Raw genomic sequence first — 22,224 nt, 5'->3', positions numbered from 1 at the left:
TGGCCAACAGACAACTGAGGGTGACTTCATCCTAGTCAGGAAAAGGCACTGAGGAAGAATCCGTGATTACATAATCTGTGAAATAGTCAGACCAAAGCATAAACCACTGGTTGCCACAATTAGCTGCAAGAAGTGGCCAGAGAATGCTCTAAGGTCAACAGAAACTAGGCTATAGACCTAGAAGTTGACTGGAGAAAAAGCACAAGAGTTCACCGAATTACTTGGGGCTATAGCACCTCAGGAAGAAGAGCAAAAATAGGAAGTTGAATGTCAGCACCTCAAAATGTCATGTGAGGATGATAGAATAGATATGCAGCTGAGGCAGTTATGGACACAAGATACATAAGGAAAGCTGGGGGTGGAATGCTGAAGTCCAGGGAGACATGAAAAGAAAGGAGTACAGAAAAAAGTGAGAGAGAGAAAAAAAATGGGTCAGGCTAGGAAGGAATACTGGTTATCTAACAGAGGCTAAGAGAAGAGTTGCAATAGTAAAGAACAAGGCATCAGAGGCACTCTGCCACCTTCTGAAAAGTGACTGTGTAGATGGCAAAAAGGAACTCTATCAGGTTGCAAGGCAAAGACAGAAACAGAAAGATGATAGACACCCTTCATAAGGGATTCCAGCAACAACCTGCTCACCAGCCCACAGGACATCAAAGGCTGATGGAAAGAGCACTTCCAGCAGCTTCTGAATGAAGAAAACTCCACAGAAGATGTACTGCCCCCAAAACAGCCTACGATGAAAGAAGAGGAGGAGTCCATCCTAAAAGAAGTAAGAACACCACTAAGAAAAATGAAGTTGGGGAAAGCGAGAGTCTCAGATGAAGTCACAGCAGACATGATCAATGTTGGGTGAGATAGGGGAGAAATGGTAACTGAGGGTGCTCCTAGCAGTATGAAGAGAAAGTGTATCCCAGATGACTGGAGAGTAAACATACTAAGTCAGTATAAAAGAACAAAGGGGACATCCACAACTGTGGGCAGTGCAGAGGTATCAAACTTCTGTCACCCTACATAAAAGTTCTGGGGAGGGTGATAAACAAATGTGAAGAGTAATTGAAAGTAAGATGGGATATGAGCAGTTTGGATTCATCTCAGGTTGTAGAACAACTGACTCAATGTTTGCAGTGAGACAGGTAGTTGAGAAAAAGCTAGAGATGAGGAAATAGTCTAGCTGGGCATTCCTAGACTTGGAGAAGGTGTATTACACGGTCCTAGGAAAGCTGGTTTGGGCAGTCCTGCAGTGGTTTGAAGACCCAGAAACATTGGTAGAATTAGTGCAGGCTATGTTCAAGGACTCAGTGACTCAAGTACCAAGTGTGTTCAGACTCTCTGAGGAGTTCTCAGTAGGAGTGGGTGTGCATCAGGGTTCAGCTTTGATCTCACAGTTCATACTGGTGATCGACTGTATTAGCAAACAGGTTGGAAGGGACAAATCAACAAAGTTGCTGTATGCAGATGATGGCATTACAGGCAGACTCTGAACAAGAACTTCAGCAAAGAATAAGGATATAGAACAAAATACTAAAGGTACGGATAAGACAGCTTTGATAGCAGCCAACTGGGGAAGTCAGAAGAAGCTGAGAATTAAGATAGAGTGAAAAACAGTGGAACAGGTTAACAGCTTCAAGTATCTGGGAGGGTTGCTTGACTAGAAAGGAAATCCGAATGAGGAGATCAAAGCTAAGATCTGAAGGCCTGCAACCAAGTGGCTCAGAGTGTCAGGGGTAGCGTATGACAGAAGAAGGCCCAAGAAGCTGGAAAGTAAGATGCACAAAACAGTGGTATGACCAACACTACTGTATAGCACAGAAACCTGAGAAGTAAAGGCATGCAACTGAGGAAGCTAGAGGTGATGGAGATGAAGTGGCTTAGATAGGTGTTAGGATGCACAATATGGGATAGATGAAGAAATGAGATGTGAGAAATGAGAATATCAGAGCAGAGGCCAAAGTAGCTCCAATTGCAGCGGAAGTCAGAGAACAGATTACAATGCTTTGGACATGTGCAAAAAAAAGCAGAATACAATCTGGTGAATAAGATTTTAGACAGATAGGAAGTAGCCAAAAGAAAACTGGGGTATCCAGCAGAGAGAATGATGGATTGTGTGAGAGAAGAGCTCCAACAGTCAGGCATGACTGTCAAAGAAGGTAGATGAGTGGCTTTGAATCGAGATGATGACAGTTTACTCAACACCCCAACCTCATGCAGAAAATGGGGAGGGGGGGATTGATGACATTTTTCACAATGGTGAAAGAGGTCCTCTCTGGCTGCCCTGTAATACCAGACCTTTTTTTGTTGCGCCATGTGCTTCCAAGCCATCACCATCAGCTTCCTAAGCTTTGTCAAGACGTTTAGGACATATTCCAACACAGATTCCTTGTGGGACTTGTACTCATTTTCCCACTCATGAATTAAATCCAGGGGTCCCTTCTCTAACTATACAACGGCTCAAAGGGGCAACACTCTGGCTTCCAGGGATAGCTTCATGTATATAAAGAGAAAATGAGGTAGGAAATTGTTCTTTTCTTGAACTGGCCTGTAAATGCTCTCAGTGTGTTCGTCACTGTGGAGTTAAATGTCTTCATCAGACAATTTGCCTGTGGATGTTAGTGGTTTAGTCTTTAAATGCTTTACCTCACAGCACTACCACAAATCATAGGACTATAGGAAATACAAGACAATTGAGTCAGAAGACCATTTATGCCTTACCAGTATCCACCCTCATGCTGTACCCCATTCTGAAGAAAAGCAAAGCAGATCAGTGACAGAGTAAATTTTATGGGTAATCACTACACTAGGGCCTATAAGAAACCAGGAAGGAGGATCACACTCTAAACCTTTTTTGGTAGTTTAGGGACTTTAGGTCAGCAATCTTCTTGGTTAGGAGCCTCTTCGGCCATTCCATTTACTTACAAATGTTTCAGGCACGGTCATTAATGGCCTTCTAGCTTGCCAATATACCAAAACACTTGTTCCCATAATAAATGTCCAGGCTGTTCTTAAAAATATCTCAACTAATACTTGCTTTAATGTAATTTGGTAGTCTGTTCCAAGCATCAGCTACTCTGTCAGAGCATCAATTAGTACACTTCTCATTCCTATAGAATCTTCTACATAGGTTATCTGATGATTCTCTAGTACTTTTTGATAACCCCAAATATTCCCAGAGGTAGTTGTCCCTAAATGCCCTATATACCTGAATAAGATCTCCTCTTAAATATCTGTAAGAGACACTGTACAAGTTCAGATATTTTAGTCTTTTATAATAACTTAGATTTTCACATCCATGGATGCCCTTGGTATATTTCCGCTGTACTCCGTCCATTTTATTCGTGCTTGTTTTCTATAAGGTTTCCATATTGTTATTCCATACTCAAGTTTGGGTCTAATGTAACTAACAAACAATAACTTCATTATGTTTGATTTCCTAGACTTTATACATTTGTTATACAACCTATAGTTCTGTAACTATCATTAGCCAATTGGATATGATTAGGAAAACTCATAGCTGAATCTACCCATATACCCAGGTCCTTAAATGAGTCTACAGTTTCAATCGCTGTGTGCTGTATTAAGTATTCACCTTTCCGTTTATGTCTCCCAAATCTCATATGCTTAGTTTTTGATGTATTTATCAACATATTATTCTCCTGTGCCCAAATGGTCAATTTAGTCAAATTATTTTGCTGACGTGCCTTATCTGTAACACATGTAATCAGTTTACCCAATTTCAGATCGTCAGTATACAGACTGTAGAACACCTCAGATGAAAAAGTAAGGTCTGAAAGATGCAATCTAAACAAGTAAGGGGCTAGGACAGAGCCCTGTGGGACACCTTGACTGTAACCAAGGATTTCACCTATCCAGTTGGTGTATGATACTTGCCATGTCCTATTTGTAAGCCATGCAGCTATCCATCTTATCAACAGTACATCAATACCTAGTTGTACTAATTTATTGATCAGTGTTTTGTGTGTGACCCTGTCAAATGCTGAAGTTAAATCTATATAAATCACATCACGGCACAATTTTTCATTCATAGCCATTATTATATTGTTATAGAACATCATGTTACAGGTGGTAATAGATCTATTTTCAACATATGCATGCTGATAAATGGTTTCAAGTGCCAGCCTATCTAGTTCTAACTAACTTATCCAGTATTACCTTCTCCATTATTTTTCCACAACATGAAAGTAGACTTAAGGGTCTGTATGATTCTGGATTTGTCCTACTCCCCTTTCCCTTAAAGACCGGTTTAATAAGTGCATGTCTCCAATCTTGAGGAATCTTCCCCATATTTATATGACCTAGTGAATAATAGGTATAATGGTAGTGTAAGCTCTTGCTGTAGTGTTTTCAGGTCATTGTTATTCCGTCTCCTCCCTGCACTTTGGATCCAGTTTGCACAATATAATCTAATTTGATTCCAGTATCTGGATGTCGCTAGGACAACTTACCACCCCTTTTGTGGAGCCAAACTGTTTTGCATAAGATTTTGTAAATATATCTATAATGGTTCTACACTATTCTGTTTACCTGGAGACTTTATTTTGTAATGAGCTTGTAATGTTTTTTACTGTATCTGTTTATCCTGGAGCTTTTCTCTCCGGGCCTCCACTGAAAATGGACATGTATCCAGTCGGACTGTCCCAGTCAACAAATGTAAAATAAATAAATGTAAAATAAAATAAATAAATAAATAATCTGTTGTGTCTGAGAATAACATTTTAAAATATGCACACAGTTTATCAATGTGTGTATCTTTACTCCTTCCATATCTTATGTATCTATAAAAAGGTTTCCTATTACGCTCCATATCGTTATATAAAATTTCTTCAACTTTTTCTTAATCTTGTCTAACACTAAGCTTATTCTGTTTGTCCAACTTGTTTATTTCAGTTTTCAAAGTTGTAGTTCGACCTCTCTTCCATTTCTTATATTTTTTTGTCTCTCACCCTAATCAGGTATCTTGTTCTTATGGAAATATACCCCCCTGATGTTGCGTGTCTAGATCCTGATGTTAAACATTTTTTTTTACTTTTTGTACTCGAACAGTTTCTCTTTCAAAACTTTCCACATTCCATCTGCACTTTTTCCGCTGAACACCTCACTCCAGTTAGTTTTATATAGTAACTGTTTTGCTTCCCTATAACCTGTTATTATCTGTTATAATTGCCTGATATACCTAGAAAGGTACATCGCGTAGAGGGCTTTATCTTCAGTAATTGACCTAATTAGAGTGGCATAGAGAGAGATTGATTTCTTTTGAAATTAATGATATGCCTTTAAATGTTAGTTATGCTAAAAGAAGGATTTTATGATTACTGCTGCTACAAGGTTGTTGAAGGCTTATCAAAACCAGGTTCCAGTATCCCTGAGGATGCAGCCCTTCCTGAGGAAGTAAACATGGACTCTGCACTATTAACAGGTGTGTGTGTGTGTGTGTGTGTGTGTGTGTGTGTGTGTGTGTGTGTGTGTGTGTGTGTATATATGTATGTATCTCCCTCTCTCTCTCTCTCTTTTGTTCTCTCTTGTTTTGCATTTCTTTCTCCTTCATTTGCTCTAGTTACTGAGCTGTTCTTCAGAGTTCTGATATAAATTACTAGTGCATTATGTGTAATAATGTGTATGTACTGTTCTCCATTACATGTCTGGAATTTATACTTTGTCTGATTTTATGTTTCAGACATGCTCTCGTGATAGTTGCTAAGTATGACAAAATTGTCTTGTGCATTTGTTCTCCTGACAGGAATTGCCTTCTGAAAATGTGAGTGAAGAGCTGATAGAGAGTGGTCAGAATGAAGAAATACTGAAATACCCTTGCCCATCGCAATATGACTGCATAAAGGAGGAAGAGGTAAGTGCATACATTCCTGCCAACCAGGCAGCAGACTTTAAATCATTATGTACACCAGATAATTGTTACAAAACTCTTTGATAAAAGTAATTTTGGTCCAGAACTTCTGGAGTATCAGATGAAGTTAATCTAAACTGGAATTTTAATTCTGCTGCAGAGGCTAATGGCTTCTTATTTTTATTTTGAAAAGCATGGGATTAATTATCAATAGCGCGTAACAGAACACCTTCTTTGTCCCGTGATGAGCAAGTGAGGTTCCTCAGTGTTGATCTCCTTCTTGGCAAAAACGTCACTGCATTGGGTGACATAAACTACTCTTTAATAGAAGGGAATACCTATACCTCTAATGTAGGATATGACTAAAATTAATAAACAAAAATTCTAATTGAGCAGTTGGTAAATAAGTACTAGTGGGCACAACATTCTTAAACTGATTCTAACAAATATGGCCGCCTCTTGCACTTCTCCTCTAACATTTCCTTCCCCAGTGAAGTCTGACCATAAACATGTGACCATCTCCTTTAAAATCCCAAAAACTCCTTCAGCAAACCCCAATAAATTTAATGACTGCAAATGGCCAAAACTACTCTTCTCGAGGATTTCAAAAGAGTTACAATAAAATGAAAAAGAAATGCTATTGGGTCTTCTAAAAGAGCTTATGAATGTAGGCTGTCCTCTGAAGCCAAAGATAATTATAAATCCTTCTATAGTTATAGACATGAAAAACATACATTGCTCTGTGCTTACAGTGATGCCTCTTAGTCTTAGCCAGTAGACATTGCTAGTGTCCTTGCATACACACTTTTGTCAGCTTCACTCCTGAGACTATTCAGAGCCACAAAATACCTGAATCCCTTGTTATCCCAATCATCTCTAGCGATCATTTACTAAAAATGCTAACCAGGACCAAAAACACTTCCTCCATGAAACCTGACAATAAACCTGGTTGCTTAATTAACAGTGTTTAAACATGCTCTTCCAAACTCCCTCCTTAAACAGTTTAACCTAAGTTTAGTTACTGGTTTTATCACTGATGAGTGGGGCACTGCAGTGGTGATACCCCTCTATAAGGGTAGCCTTCCAGCTGACGTGGATAAATACAGACTTATGAGCCTTACGAGTCTCATCTACAAAGTCATGCAATATAACATATAACTGACCTCAATAAACTGCAGTATCGTGAATATTATTAGATTTTGCCCCCAACAGTTCTTCAAAAAAGTTATTGAGGCTGTGGATGGTGTCCATGCAGTAGACGTAGCATATCTTGACTTGGCCAAGGCCTTTAATACCTTTCCTTATGCTGGTATTATGCAAAAGCTAAATGCTTTAAAATTGACCTGTATTTGATTAGATGAGTAGAAAATTGTCTGAAAGACAGAACCTGCACAATGAAAATTGCAGTTGCTTTAGGAGAAAACACAAAGATTGCCAGTGGTGTCCTTCAGGACTTGGTGCTGAATCTCGCCTTTTTAGTATTTACTTCTCAGATATCCAAGCAAAAAGGCAAAACTTCTGGTTAACAAAATTTGCAGATGACTGCAAACTGGGGGATTGTTAAGCCACTTTATGACATTCAACCCCCCAGAATATACTCTACTAATTGAATACTTAATATACTGAAAAAGGGTATAAACTAAATGTTAAAAAGTGTAGTATTGTCACTTTTTGTAGACAGCCCCCATCATGTTGTCTAGACAACACTACTAAATGAAAACGTAGTCAGGGCCCTAGGTACTTCGGTCGATAGCTCCCTCTTTTTTGACCATGATTTAACAGTGGTCAGGAAATCCTTCTGCTTAGCCTAGCAATTTGCCAAAGTAAAATAATGAGAATGTAGTCAGGACCCTAGGTACTTCGGTTGATAGCTGCCTCTCTTTTGACCGTGATTTAACAGTGGTCAGGAAATCCTTCTGCTTAGCTTAGCAATTTGCCAAAGTGAAACAATGAAAATGTAGTCAGGGCCCTAGGTACAGTGGTCAGGAAATCCTTCTGCTTAGCCTAGCTATTTGCCAAAGTAAAACAATCAGTAAAAACCAAAAGAAAAATCTAGCAAGGCTAGACCTTCCACTGTGTGATTCCTTAAACCTCTTGTATTAGAGGCAACATGGGATATTTGCAAATGACCCTTGAAGGACATCTGGTGTTTCAGCTGTATGACAATTCTGCATGTCTATGGCTTTTTTCTTTTCAAGTCTGTTAGTGGACAAATTCAGGCCAATAAAGCCAAACCCCACTAGCTGTGGACATGTATGTTTCAGCCTTCCTATGGCATCATCAGCGCAGCATAAGTGGAATGTTTGGCTAGCCTTTAGAAACACAGGGTTGTCGGGAATACCATTAAGGTCTAAAGAGGTAGTCACTCCTTTACATTCGGCACTGATTAGGCCAATTATTGAGTCCAGTCCCCCTACCCCTTTGGGATGTTTCTCAATAAACATATCAGACATTTTGAAAGACCCCAGATGTTCCTAACAAAAAATACATTAGGCCTAAGTGCCTGAGCTGCCAAGAGAGGCTCGAAGTTTTATCCATTTATTTAGTGTCTTATAGACTTTTGAGGAGAGTTCTCTGTCTTGCTTAAGATGTCAGTGGAGACACAATTGTTCTGGACCACCTGTTTCTCTACAAGTCCAGTATCTCCACCAGTATAAGAACCAGGGGCCTAAATCTTCAACAACAGATAATTAAAACATGATTGAGGGATAGGTTTGTAACACAGCACCTCCCAAACCTCTGTAATAAATTTCCTCTGCGTGTTGAGCAGTGTGACTCACTGTCTTCCTATAAACATAAACTGTATGACTGGATTGGTATCCACAAGAAAACTTTTTACATTTCATTGTAAAGATAAATATATTTACTGTAACATTTGTCCATGTCTCTTGGGGTGAAAACATCTCTTGGTAAGTCACAGGTTCAAGTATCTGATTTTGTAGTGACCTCACAGGTAATGTTAATGTTGAACTAAATCGCCAGTGAGAGCATAATTAGTTGTAGGCTAGCAGTTTTACTTTCATTAACTTATAACCAGATATTTAGCAAAATCCTGAAGAGCTGCAAATAAAGCAGAGATATCTTTCTCCATGTCTGTCATGTATTACTTGCTGATGATATAATATTTCCTTCTGTCTATTGTCTCACTGAAATCTTGTGATGTGTGTCTGATTTTCTCCTTTAAAGGTTCTAAGTATATGACAAATGGAAGGGACAGCAGGAGTCATCTCTGCCTTGTCCCCTTTCAAAGAGAGAACTCTATAATGAATAGGATAACTTTACAGCCCAAGGACCTGTGGAGCTCCTGATTGCTGTCTATAGGATGCCTTCATAGAGCCAGTCTTCCCAGAGAAATGAGACAGCAGTACTCAGTCTGAAGAATGATAATCTGTCCAGTAAAACTTTTGTCCAAAGACTATTTTGTAGTATAACATTTTGTCAGTGTTATATAAGGTTAACGTGAGGGGGAGAGATCAATATGTGAGTAGGTAGGAGCAATGTGGTTGGTGATTACTATTCTCCATTTGAATGTCTTTGGCTGACCAATGGGATGGGTAGATTATTCGTAATATGAATGTCTTTAACTGGCCAATGGAGTGGGCAGTTTCCTAGCCATCTCCCTATACTTCATCTTCTCTTGAAAACTTGTCATGAGTGCAGTGTTAGCATCTATTAATAATTTTAATTTGTAGACCCTGCCCTGCTTCTCTGCGGCTCGGACATTTGAAGAAAAGTACTTTGCACATGACATTCAAAAAGTAATTGGCTACTTTTGCAAGGCTTAAAGAATGCACGTAGGACAGATCAAACATTAAAATAAATTAAGGAATTAATGTATAAAAAAATGCTTTTGCTGGGGTAAAGCTTTGTCAGAGCCATCACATTAATATCAAAATAGGAATTGCTTTTTGCAGTATAACATATTAAATCTGTAGCCCACATTTATGGGGCTTTCTTGCCTTAATAAAAGGTTTTATATGCCATCTTCTGTGAAGACAGCTTATAATATTGGAAGCCTGGGAGGTTGGTATAATGGTTAAAGTGCTTACTTTACAGACACAAGGTGCAGGGTGTGGCCCTCACATAGAGTAATTGGCTAGGCATAAAATGGCCCACAAGGGCAGTTAGTCTAGTATTAACCTATGAACTTATGAAAATACAGTGATTTTTACCTTACCCTCCTTTTTTCAGTTTCTTTTTTGGTCCAGATAAGACATTTGTACAAATGAGAATTTATTTTGAAATAAAAACTGAGAACCAAATATTCAGAGAATCACTATGTTAATTGAACTGGGAGCAGCAGAAATAATGATTTGTGCTTTAAAAACAGTTTTTACAGTTTTAAATGCTTGTCGTAATCCTGAAGTGGAATAAAGGAGGGAGCCACCTAGGACTTGTATAAAAAAGAACTGGAATATTTGGGAAAAGGATGGTTTTGGTGCTGACATTGTAAAATTAATTTCAGTGATAAATTCTGTGGTTTTATTTTTGCAGTGTTAAAACTCTGTTTTAATCACACAGCTGGAAGTATATTTTGCTAAGGTGTTTTTTGTCGGGTTCATTTTATGTCTGAAAGATGGTGGGCTATTCTGATTTTGAGTTTGTTTTTAAAAGGGCAAAATTACTAACTGTTGTACTTTTTACATTGGGCCCTGTAGACAAGATCCTCCATGTTTCTGTATGTGTTGCTACAATACTTTTAGTAGGAGACTGGCCATGCAAAGTGATCACTGCCACTAACTAGGTTAAAGTACTTGCAGTCCAGTGGCCCATATTTCTAAGTACCTATTATAGTGCTATTAGATCCTTTTCCTCTGCTTTATAACCATCTTCTAGTGTTCCTTGCCTTTTTAAACCCAAAGTATGGTTCAGGTCTCACTATTTTTCCAGCTGCTTATTGTCTGAAATGATCACCCAGTTTTCAGTTATTGCCTTCCTGACTTCCTTTTAATATTTAGTGAAGGTGAGGGCCATGCTTTATTTTCTTCCTTTGTCTTAGAATTCCTTCATTAAACTTTGGAACTGCCTAAGTTCTCTCCCTGCAGGATCAAATACAGTGGGGTTATTGTTCACTTTGAGATCTTCTGTTGGTTCTAAGATGCAATGTAACATTCTTTTTCTCAATACCGTAGTTAGTAAGTACTTCACTAAGTTCTGAAGGCTGTTCTTTAGCAATGGGTGTCAGTCTCTTTCCCTTAGATTTAATCACATTTCTTTTCATAATTTGGGGGTTCATAATATTGTTGTGCAGAATTTTCATCCTAGTGGTTTTCTAGTATAGTTTACTAAAGTTCATGTGTTAGGATCCTTGGGAGCAATGAGATCCAAAAAATTAAGAATTCTTGTTGTATGTAGTGGAGAACCTTAGGAAGTTGTTTGATTTATTGCTGTCATCACACAAAAACCTTTAACTTTTCCTCATCTCCTTCCCTTACAATAAGTGTCCTTGATAAAACAGAAGTAACATTTTATCCACCTGTGGAATTCTGAGCTGAAAATGGTTTTCTCTTCCCATTTTCCTAATGTAGTGTTAGCATGGGAGAAATGGCCACAAGCTTAGCAATCTCTGTGGTCTGCCTGTAGTATTTCTGATTAAAGATGAAGTAGTTGCTGCCAAGGAAGCTGCTTAGGAGTCTTCCAAGGATTTCCATTTCCCCAGGGAATGCTCTTCTATCTTTAAGGTAGGCCATTATGACTGCTAGGATGCAGTACTGATGTGGATGCACAGTTTTCCTCTCTTAACTGTCCAAAGTAAGATCCACCATGAATTCCTCTTTTTTTGTGACGCCAGCCCCCCTTTGGCCTTTGCCAACTATACAAATGCTGGTAGATGAGCATAACATTTTTGTGATCTGAGAGGGATCTGTATGCATAAATCTTGCGTTCATGTCCTTCATTTTTATAAACTCCCCCTCCAAACCTTTTGAAATCCAAGCTTTCAGCCATATAGTTTTTGCATCTTTGGGGCATTGTCAAAAAATAAATGATTCATTGTAGCACTTTTTAATTTGCATATCTCAATCAAGTCATCTGTCCTTGCCTTCAGTCTATATACCTTTGTCTTATGCCTCTGACCCATTAACCCTCTTTTCCATTGAAGGTTCTTTATTCTGTCCAAATTTTCTTTATGATGCCAGTGAACTTGTCATAGCAAAATATTCTCCCCATTTTGTGAACTATTGAAAATCTTTGTTTTTAATTTTACCATTCCTGTACTATCACATCTGTGATGATATGAGGTAGTGCCATCTGTGCCAGGGAGAGTAGAGCAGTGCATGTGTCATATATGCCAGCAAAGCTAGCTGGAGTTTTGTAAAGAATTTTACGTTATTTGACTTTCACACTGATTTGTACAGATGCTTGTGTTAAAAAATGTATTTCTAAAGTTGCATGTGTTAAAAATGCATCAGCAGTGAGTCCTGCTGGACAGAAACGAGATATACATGTATGTCAGGCAGTATTGTTATAACTGATTAAATGTGTATGTTTTAGCAGATAATTCTGGAAAGGGTGAGGTTAATCTGAGTCCATCTAATTTTGAAAAATAGGTTGAAAAGTAAATGGGTTGGTTTAGGCTAAAAGATTTTCTTACAGATCTGATTTCAGCCACAGACAAAAATGTCTGGGAAAACCAACAGTAGGAATCTTACTGTATTGCCCTTAGGGGTGAACTAATTGCTACCCTGGAAGGGGGGAAGTTTTGAAATTGTTTTATAATTTTCAGATGCTGCAACAGATCTTAACAAAGCTCTGGGTGTATATTATATCAGAGTCAGGTGACCAGATGTGATGCCATTTTTTAACCAGCACTGAAGTTTTTTTTTAGATATTAGTGAGATATATTCAAGAATTCTCGCAGTAGTACTTTGGAACCTGCCAGGAAAGATCTCTCACAGATATCTCACACAACCTGATACCTCATCTTGCCTTGCTATAGTAAGCAACTCGGCATTCATCATCTTGCCTTGCTTTAGTAAGTAACTAGGGAACATTAATTCTTTAGTCGGGAAAATATAATGAGATTAGTTAAGCACTGTTTTTCTGTATCTGTGTGAATCTATCCAACTGTGTTATTTTTTATATCTCCTGTGATTGAAACACTTGTGTTTATTGTAACTAGATATTTATTATTCTCATGTTTTTTTTTTATTATTTATTAAATATTTCTATACCTTTCATTGTAGCTGGTCTTTTAGAGAATACTTTTTTAACATTTTGAGAGTATTTCAGCTTATTTTAGTGACACTGAGGCCGCTCCTGAAAGCCTCCCTGCATTAGACAAACTCTACCATTTGTTGTTTTTGTGTCTTTCGGCTTTTCCCAGTTAGGGGTCGCCACCGCGGAACTCCGGTCCGCTAATGATTGGCAGTTGATTTTTACGTGCCGAGTTGCCGGCCCTGACGCACAACCTTCAATGAAGGTACGCCCATTCACACATGTCTCCACACACAAGACGCTCTAGCTGAGTATCGAACAGGACAACATCTTACTGTGAGGCGATAACGCTACTGTAGCACCACCACCGCAGTATAAACTCTACCATTTGCATTAGTATTAATTTAACTCTGCATAATTGAGTAACATTGTAAGAGCTTTAGAGTAGCTGACTGGTGGTACCTTAATTACCTAATAGTCTGGGCAGAGGGGGCACAGCTGGTAAATCTGTGCCAGCCTTTTCCAGGTGTGTGTCTGTGTGTGTCTGTGTGTGTGTCTGTGTGTGTGTCTGTGTGTGTGTCTGTGTGTGTGTGTGAGTGAGTGTCGGCTACTGAGAACAGGGACATAGAACTCCAAATTGATCAATGTAGAGTTTTGATTGGGGCCTGAAGAGAGAAAGAGAGTCAAGCCTCGGATCTGGAGTGTGCTCCCTGTGTATTCTTAAGGGAAATTGTGCTTTGTGCAGAGCTGCATTTGAAAATACCGTGCATATCCGTCTTTGCTCCTAATGGCCATCCCCTACTGGTGTCAGTGGTGAGGCTCTTGGTTGCTGGCCCAGAGTAGGGGACCTTTACAACATCTATCCTGCCTTTCATATATGCTAGGAGACTGCTTAAAAGTGATTTGGTGTACTGCTCATGCTTCTGAAATCTTGACTGATAATTAAGGTATCTCCAGTGCTTAACCTTTACCAAATCTTTTTGAAGTGCAAGGTCTAAGCTTATAGCAGCATGATCCAATAACATAATTAGATATATTATTAAACTCAAGTGCATGTGTTCTTCAAAAACGTAGAACCTATCCATTCTTGCCCATGCTTGCCAATCTTTGTGAACAGAAGGTACACCTGCCCTAGCCACATCACTTAGATCCTTAGAGCATATAATTTTAAATGAGACTTTAAGTGTCTGCCTCCTTACAAGGACTCCTGACTTTTTGGCCCCACTTCCACATCGTCTTTCTCTGTCACTAAATTCCTACCTCCAGTCATACTTAAATATTACCTACTGAACCATTTATGTTCCATGACCCATCACTCCACAACATTACCTGTTCAAAGTTGCCACTGTCTCCCATTCTTCTTGTATTAACTTACAATATGGGGTGATTGGCCCCAGATATTATCAGATCAGTTGGACGTGAAAACAAGAAAAATGCTTCATGCTTATTGAATGATATATAAAAATCTATGTATGTCAATATTATATATTCCTCACACTGAAGAAGGTATGGGCTTCCTCGAAATTTATTACATGTGCAGATCTGCAGTTGTAGGATTGTTTACGTCTGCTGATCTTATCAGATACAAACCTGGGAAATTTTTAAAACATGAGGAGAAGTCATCTAAGATGACCTCTTTGCTTAGTGTAACAGAAGCATTTAGGTGTCAAGCAGGAGTAGAAATCAGACCATTAGAAGACAAAAATCAGACAGAGAATATAAGGAGAATGATCAGATGAGAAGGAAAGAAATGTGGAAAATCCATAAATATAGTGGCAAGTACAGAGCAACCTCATATTAACCCAAATTTGATGCACAAATGTTTAAAAGAGGTGAATTGAAATCAAAAGATGAAAGGTTAATAATGGCAGACTAGTATAGTGGGCTTACATACATGTTGGTTTATAAACTCCATTGAAAAGTTGGGAGAAATGTAGAAATGCAGGTTATGTAACAAAAAAAAACCTGGAAACAGTCGCACATCTGGTTGCTGGGTGTGATGCATGTCAGAGGACCTATATAACAAAAGGCAAAATAATGTGGAAGATTGTTGCACTGGGGATAGTGCAAACATTGCAATATAGAAGTAGCTGAGAAACAGTACCCTTCATGTCTCTACTTTCACAACAATACAGTACGTATATACATTTTCTTCTTGTTCTCTTACTATTTTTCTGCAGTATGTAAATGTTCTTTATCACTTTTGTAAATATGCATGTAAAATGTTTTTGTTTTGCTCTTTTACTATTAGTATTTAATACAAATTGTAACATTTCTGCAGTATGTAAATGTTCTGTATTGTATCTGTATCAAATATTTCTAATATAATTTTTATGGAGCGTTTCTCCCCAGGCCTCTGCTGTAAATGGGACTTGGAAGCCCAGTAGGACTTTCCTGGCAAACGCATGGCAATAAATAAATGAATAAATAAGTTAAATACGCAAGCATTGGAAACATGAATCACAAAGCATTATAGAGAATGAAGTCTATATCACATGAGATCACCCATTACCAACAGTTCAAAAAATAGATGCAAGAAAGTCAGATATAGTAGTCTATGAAAAAAAGACAAAAGTAGCATTTTTAAACCCCTTTATTGAATTATCACTTGTAACATAGGCAAATTTTACATTTATACAAAAGTAATCAAATTGTATTAAATTAACATTAACAAACATTATACTTCACATATATTGCTATATATCATATAACCTAAGCAACATTACATAAATTATTCAATTCCTGATGCTTTTCTGAAGCAAGAAACATATTAAACCATCACTTACGACATAAGCAATCATACATTTTATATAAATGAAAACGAACTAAACTGACACAATCCTACCTGCAAGCATTTTACATCACAAACCATACTGACACACTCACAGTTGCAAACATTATACATCTCGTATAATCTACCCAATCATTTTCAGTCAAACATTACATAGTTCATTCAAGTCCTGCCTTATTTTAAACCTTATTCCTCCCCTGTATGTATTGTTACCACAATTCCCATGTTTTTCCTATGTAGCCTGTACCATTTTCTAAAGATCTCATTTCCAGTTGTTTTATCTCTGTTACTATATTCACTACTTCTAAGATAGTTTGTTTAGATTATGCTTTCCATTCTCTAGTAATTGCTTTTTTGGCAGCCACCATAATTAGACACAGCAAGGCCTTACCCTATCTAAGCAATTCTGATTCTGTATCATAGCTCAGAAAAATAATCTCCCTCATCACACCAATCTGACCATCCAGCATCTCCAACAGTGCATCCTGCACGGAATCCCTAAAGTCCACCAACCTACTGCACTCCTAGAAATATGTTCCCAAGTACCTGTTTCTTCACCATCACACTTCCAACATCTGCTGTTTACCTGAGGAAAAATTCTCTGGAATCTGCTTGGGATATAAAAATATCTATGTAAACATTTTCGGGCAAAAATCCTAAATCTTTCAGATTTTGTTGCATATTTGGGAGACGTACATATATCCTCCCATTATTTCTGTGTTAATTGCTTATCCGGTCTCTCTTCCCAATCCTTTCTAACCTCATCTGATTGATTCTTATAGTTATGCATTATTTTATATGTTCTACTAAATATTCCTTTTTAATGGCAACTTCTGTTGTAGCTTCTACTAAAACTCTACCAATTATGGTCTTTTGTTTAGGACCCTCCTATTTCTTTCTCTTTGTCTATACTCTAATATCAATCCTTGATAGGGAGGGCAATCTCTCTAACCTGCAGTCCAAATAAATTTACTCCCAATACCTTGGTTCCTTTGCCAGTTTTCTCCAATAAATTCCAGCCCCCTCATGCCTATTGTCTATGTCCCTAATCGCAGTCATCCCTATCGGCAGACTCTCCTTTCCCAATTCCTGTGTTGGCTTAGTTCTTATAATATGTTCTGCTACTTTAAGGGTATAATATTTTGTATGATTATTGTTATTCCCCTTAAAGGCCTGCATCCAAAATCCCAGTTTTTCCTTGTTTTTTTAACCCCCCCCCCCCGTTTCAACATCATCCCTTTCCACTTTTATAGTTTCTCTTATGCTATGTATAGAAGCCTTAACTATGTAGCTTTGAAATACCCCTTCAGATTGGGTAATCCCAATCCGCCCTGTTCTACTGGAAGAATCATCTTATCCCACTTAACTCTTGTTGTCTTTCCCTCCCAGATAAAGTCCTTCAGCTCTTTATTAATTGCTATCCACAACTTCTCCTGTGGTTGATAAAATATGTCTGACCTGTGTATATGACTAAAGGGACTAAAAACATTTTGACTGCTTGTATCATACTATGCATATCCATATAACAAAGCTTCCGTTTTAGCAGTTTGTGTCCTCTTTTATTTAGTCTCTTCCCACATATCCTTAGTTGCCACACCAGAATAATTTTTAATCCATACTCCTAAATATTTCAATTTATCATGTCTCATAAATAGTGATATTGCTGAACCAATTAATGTGTGGGTACATAATTTACTGCTATTGCCTTTGTTTTAGCTTCATTAATTTTGTATCGCAAGATTTGAAACTGTCTCAAAATATTCCTCCACAACACTGTAATGTCTCTTTTTGGCTTTGTCAGGTATAAAATATTATTATACCATGACCCCCTATTAATATTCCAAAACGGCCACGCTGATTGGCCAGCGTGCACGTTGTAAATTGACTTATACTAATGGAAAAAGGTCCGGTCGCCCGGACTTTTTCCATTAGTATAAGTCTTTTTTTAAAACACTGTCTCACTATGTGAAAAGAGTTTAACATAGCAACACAGGTTTAAAAAAAGCAACGGAGATCTCCGTTGCTTTTTTTAAAGCTGTCTCGCTATGTTAAACTCCTTTAACATAGCGAGACAGTGTGTACAAAGCAACAGAGATCTTGCTTTCTCCATTGCTTTTTTTTTTAAACCTGTCTCGCTATGTTAAATGGGTTTAACATAGCGAGACAGCTTTAAAATAAGCAACTGACATCTCCGTTGCTTATTTTAAAACTGTCTCGCTATGTTAAACCCATTTAACATAGCGAAACAGTAAAAAAGCAATGGAGATCTTGCTTTCTCCGTTGCTTTTGGCCACAGCTTTGATGTACTGTGTAGGCATGCGCAGTACATCAGAACTGCCGCGGATGCCAGACAGCTGCGGAAGGGCAGCAAAGAGGCATTATACAATGCCATTATTTAAGAAAAGTAATTGTTTCTTTTCTTAAATAATGTCATAGTATAATAGCAATAACCCACTTCTGGGTGTGGGTAATGCGGGTTTCAACCACGATTGTCTTTGTTTGGTCCGGGCCTCGGGACCAAATCACGCCAACCGTGGTTAAATCCCGCATTACCCACACCCAGGCGTGGGTTATTGCTATATCATCTGCAAATAGAGCCGGCTTTTCTTGACTACCACACCTATTATATCCTTGAATTTTTGTTAGTCCCTTATTTTCTTTGCAGTGGTTAAGGACACACCTGCCTGGTTCCTCTGCTCAAGCAGAAATTGTCAGAGAGGAACCTACCCACTTTAATTTTTGTCTCTGATCCCTCATATATCCTCCTAACCAACCATATATTTTTTTCAGGAAATGCAAATGCTTCCATTGCTCTGCTCATAAAGTCCCAACTTACTCTGTCAAATGCTTTCCCTGCATCAAGACCCACCAACACCAGTGGTATCTTTTTACATTCTGCTTCCCTCTGGAACATCAGTGATCTGTTGATGTTGTTAAATGTTTGCCTCCCCTCCACAAAACCACATTGATCCATAGCTGTCAATTCTGACATTACTTTTGTCATTCTTTTAGCCATTATAGTCATGAACAGTTTATAATCATGGTTTAGTATTGAAATGGGCCTCTGAAGCTGGATCTAATGGATCTTTACCCTCTTTAGGAATTACAGCTACCACTGCTTTCATCAAGGATGTTGGTACTTCCCCCCCCCTTAAAATACTGTTAAACAAAACCTTCCAGATCTTTATCAGTCTTTTCCCTCCTAGCTTCCAAACTTCCACAGGAATACCATCTGTTCCTGGGGACTTTCCTGTAGATTGGTTATACATCACAATGTATAATCTCCTCCTATCTAAACCGTTAGTAATTGAGCCTCAGCTTCCTCTAACCTTGGCATATTTAATTTTTCCATAAACATTTCCATTTGTATCTTTTGTTGATTTCCATGTTTCTGTGCTTTATACAGACTTTCTTAGAATTTCCAAAATATTTCTAATAACTCTACAGGATCTCTTGTTACCTTCCTTGTTATAGGCTCCCTAAGCTTGGTGACAGCCCTTTCTACTTTCTATTGCCTGAGTCTTTGTGCCAAAAGTATTTTTGTGCTCTACTGTTGTTATAAAAAAAACAGTTGCTTAACAGCAGTCCTTCTAAACTTGTGTATATTATCAAGGTAATCCCTTATTTTGAGATTCCCCCTATTCTGCGATACTTAAACATTTGTCAGTCCCTCTAAGTAATTAAATAATTCTTGTTACTACTTAACCATAGCTCCCTTTATTTCCAACATATTTTTACATTCCACCTTAATTGTAACCCACTCCCTAGCTATATTTTTCAGAAGAAATGTCTGTCCTCTCTAATAGCTCCTGAATAATCTCCCCTACCCATTCCTTAAATTCCTCGCTTTAAAACAGCTAGGTGGGAAAGCGCTAGTGTCTCATTTTTATTTCATTACCCTGTTGTTTTTATTTTAGTTATTATTAGCGCATGATCTGAAATGGTTACTAGATGTGTATCAATGCCTTCAATTAAATGCACATGTTCCTGTGAAATGTAAATTCTCTCCAGCCTAGCCCAGTTATTATATATTGGATATTATGTAAATTCACTTTCAACTCCTATTACTGAATTCACATCTTCCATGCCAAGTATTTTCATAAATTTCTTCAAAAGTATACCCTCTTTTGTTAAGACTTTCCCTTTTGGGCTCTCCAGACACATCTTTACTGTTGCAAATCACATTCCAGTCCTCACCTATAAGTAATATTCCTTGCTGAAAGCTGATTATTTCTCCCAGAAATTTCTTAAGCTCCATTATAGCAGTTTTAGGTGAAATATAAATACATACCAGTGCAGTCCTCCTCCCTTGCCAGTAGACCCTTACCACTACAAATCTGCCATTTGTATCCTCTACCAGTATTGGAGCTCCTCTTGCAGTTAATATAAGTAATTCTGTTTTCCTTTGTCCCAGGTATTCCACTGAATAACCATCCTGAAAACATTTCTTTATCAAATTCACATGTTCAATTCTTTCTAAGTGTCTCCCCTGTAACATAGCTATTTGCACTCTCCATTTTTAATATAGTTCACTACTCTTTCTTTTTTGTATTTATCTTTGAGACCGTTGACATTTAAAAACATTACAGAAAGCATCATTGCATTAAAAAAGTTATTCCCACCTTTTATGTATTGTACTTTTTTCTTAAATGTCTACTTCCAGCTTTTGTGTTACATGAATATACTGTTTGACAGGTTGAACATTTATACAGTTGTTTCTTGTCATATCCATTTGAGCCTATGCCACATCTTACAAAACTTTTTTGTTTTATTGAAAGTGCTCAAAGAAAAACACACACACCCGATACCCTAAACACTAAAACCTGTTAACTTAATGCTAACACAAAAAACTGAAGTTTTACCCTCCTGATAGCAACAGAAGTCCCAAACTGACAACCACACTTAGACATGAGTTAACCTAAAGGAAAGATTAAACATGCTAAGACACATTGTGCAATCTGTGCTTCTACTAAATACTAATTGGTTTTATCTTTTCTTTATAGCTCTTCCAGCTAGGAAAACCCATGAATGCTTTCAGAGAGCATTATGTCCTAGCCAGTTTCTTTTCTCACTTTTTTTTCCTTCAGCCACTCACTGTCCACCAGCCTCTAGCCAGTTTCTCTTTATCAGAGTGTCTCCATGGAGACATGAGAACCAGGCAGTCAGTTTCTCATTGTCAGACTATCTGTAGAATTGCTACTGAGCGTACATGCTTTTTGCTAGAAAAAAGCCTCATAATATTCAATATTTTTTTTCATTAACTTAATCTCGTAAAGCTTGTTACTAAATCAGTGTAAGGTCCTTAATCAAGTCATTTCCCCATTCAAGAATGAGAAAAAGCACATTAATTTTTCTTTTGTCATGCTCTTTTAACCAGGCTTTTTTCATTATATTGCCTACATTTCTTAAAACTGAACAAGAAAAAGGAGATAAGGGAGAGAAAAAAGGAAAAAGAAAACAGTAGCACCTGTTTACAATCCCCATTGCACTTAAAATATCAGAGAAATCTTTGTAGCATGTAAAGAAAACCGTACACCACAAAAATACTGCTAATAAGAAAAATTATTTACTTAGTTAACTTTCTCCCTCCTGTTCCCCTCCCCAAAGCATTTTTGAAAATTAATGACATGAAGTAGGGCATATGCTTTAGAGCCCCCCACAAGTCCAACAAATTCTGTAAATGTCCAATATTTCCAGATTTTCTTGTTCCGTCATATTTCACTCCTATAATTATTGCATTGAAATCCCAGATTAAGTTACTGGATTTATTAGTGTTCGTCTCAGTCTCCCATATCATGTCACTGCTTCATTTCCAATGTACTCTGTTTTTCTAGTCAGCTGTTGTGCTCCCTTCCTTCACTCCAACATTTTCCATTGAAACACTAAACGTTTCACAGGTACAATCTCGCTGTGGTCTTTATTAGCAGAAGAACAAGAACCAGAATCTCTTTCTGATGTTCTTCATCTCACATTGCTGCAGTCCTTGCACTTGGGTATAGCGCTGTCCTCGGTCGGCCCGAATACCAAAGTATATGGCTGACGCCGGTCATGGCGCATTAAACTGACGCCAGGACGCCAGGGTATAAATGCGCATGACCGACGTCATATCCTCAGTCTTTTTTGCCGCGTGGTCCGATGCAGAAGCAAATTTGCGAGTGCAGGTTGGCGTCCTGAGATTTTCCGAAACCGGAGTTTCAGACCGAATCCAAGTTGGCTAAGTACCCCGTTGGGGAATATTTTGGTTTTTTCTTGCCTCAGTATTTTACCGGATGTCAGAAAAAGTAAATAACTGTATTTCTTGCGGGAAACAGATACCACATAGGGACTACCACAGCTTGTGTATACCGTGTTTAGGGCCTGAGCACGACGTTGTTGGGTGTTCCTCTTGCGCTAGATTTAACAAACGTACCATAAAGAG

The 22,224-nt window shown here is 38.1% G+C and overlaps 1 protein-coding gene across 1 annotated transcript in view; it reads left to right on the top strand.

Annotated features, from left to right (window-relative positions):
- BPNT1 (3'(2'), 5'-bisphosphate nucleotidase 1) overlaps positions 1–22,224 on the top strand; it is a 561,382-nt gene that overhangs the window by 77,782 nt on the left and 461,376 nt on the right. Inside the window, exon 4 of the mRNA XM_044061632.1 lies at positions 5,756–5,863. Within this exon, the coding sequence (XP_043917567.1) occupies positions 5,756–5,863 (108 nt within the window). The remainder of the gene's footprint in view (positions 1–5,755; positions 5,864–22,224) is intronic.

The sequence above is a fragment of the Protopterus annectens genome, chromosome 1.part0, assembly GCF_019279795.1.
Source record: "Protopterus annectens isolate FY-2018-M chromosome 1.part0, PAN1.0, whole genome shotgun sequence".
NCBI lineage: Eukaryota > Metazoa > Chordata > Ceratodontiformes > Protopteridae > Protopterus > Protopterus annectens.
Note: the sequence above shows the minus strand (reverse complement) of the source record. Positions and strands in the feature narration are given on the sequence as shown.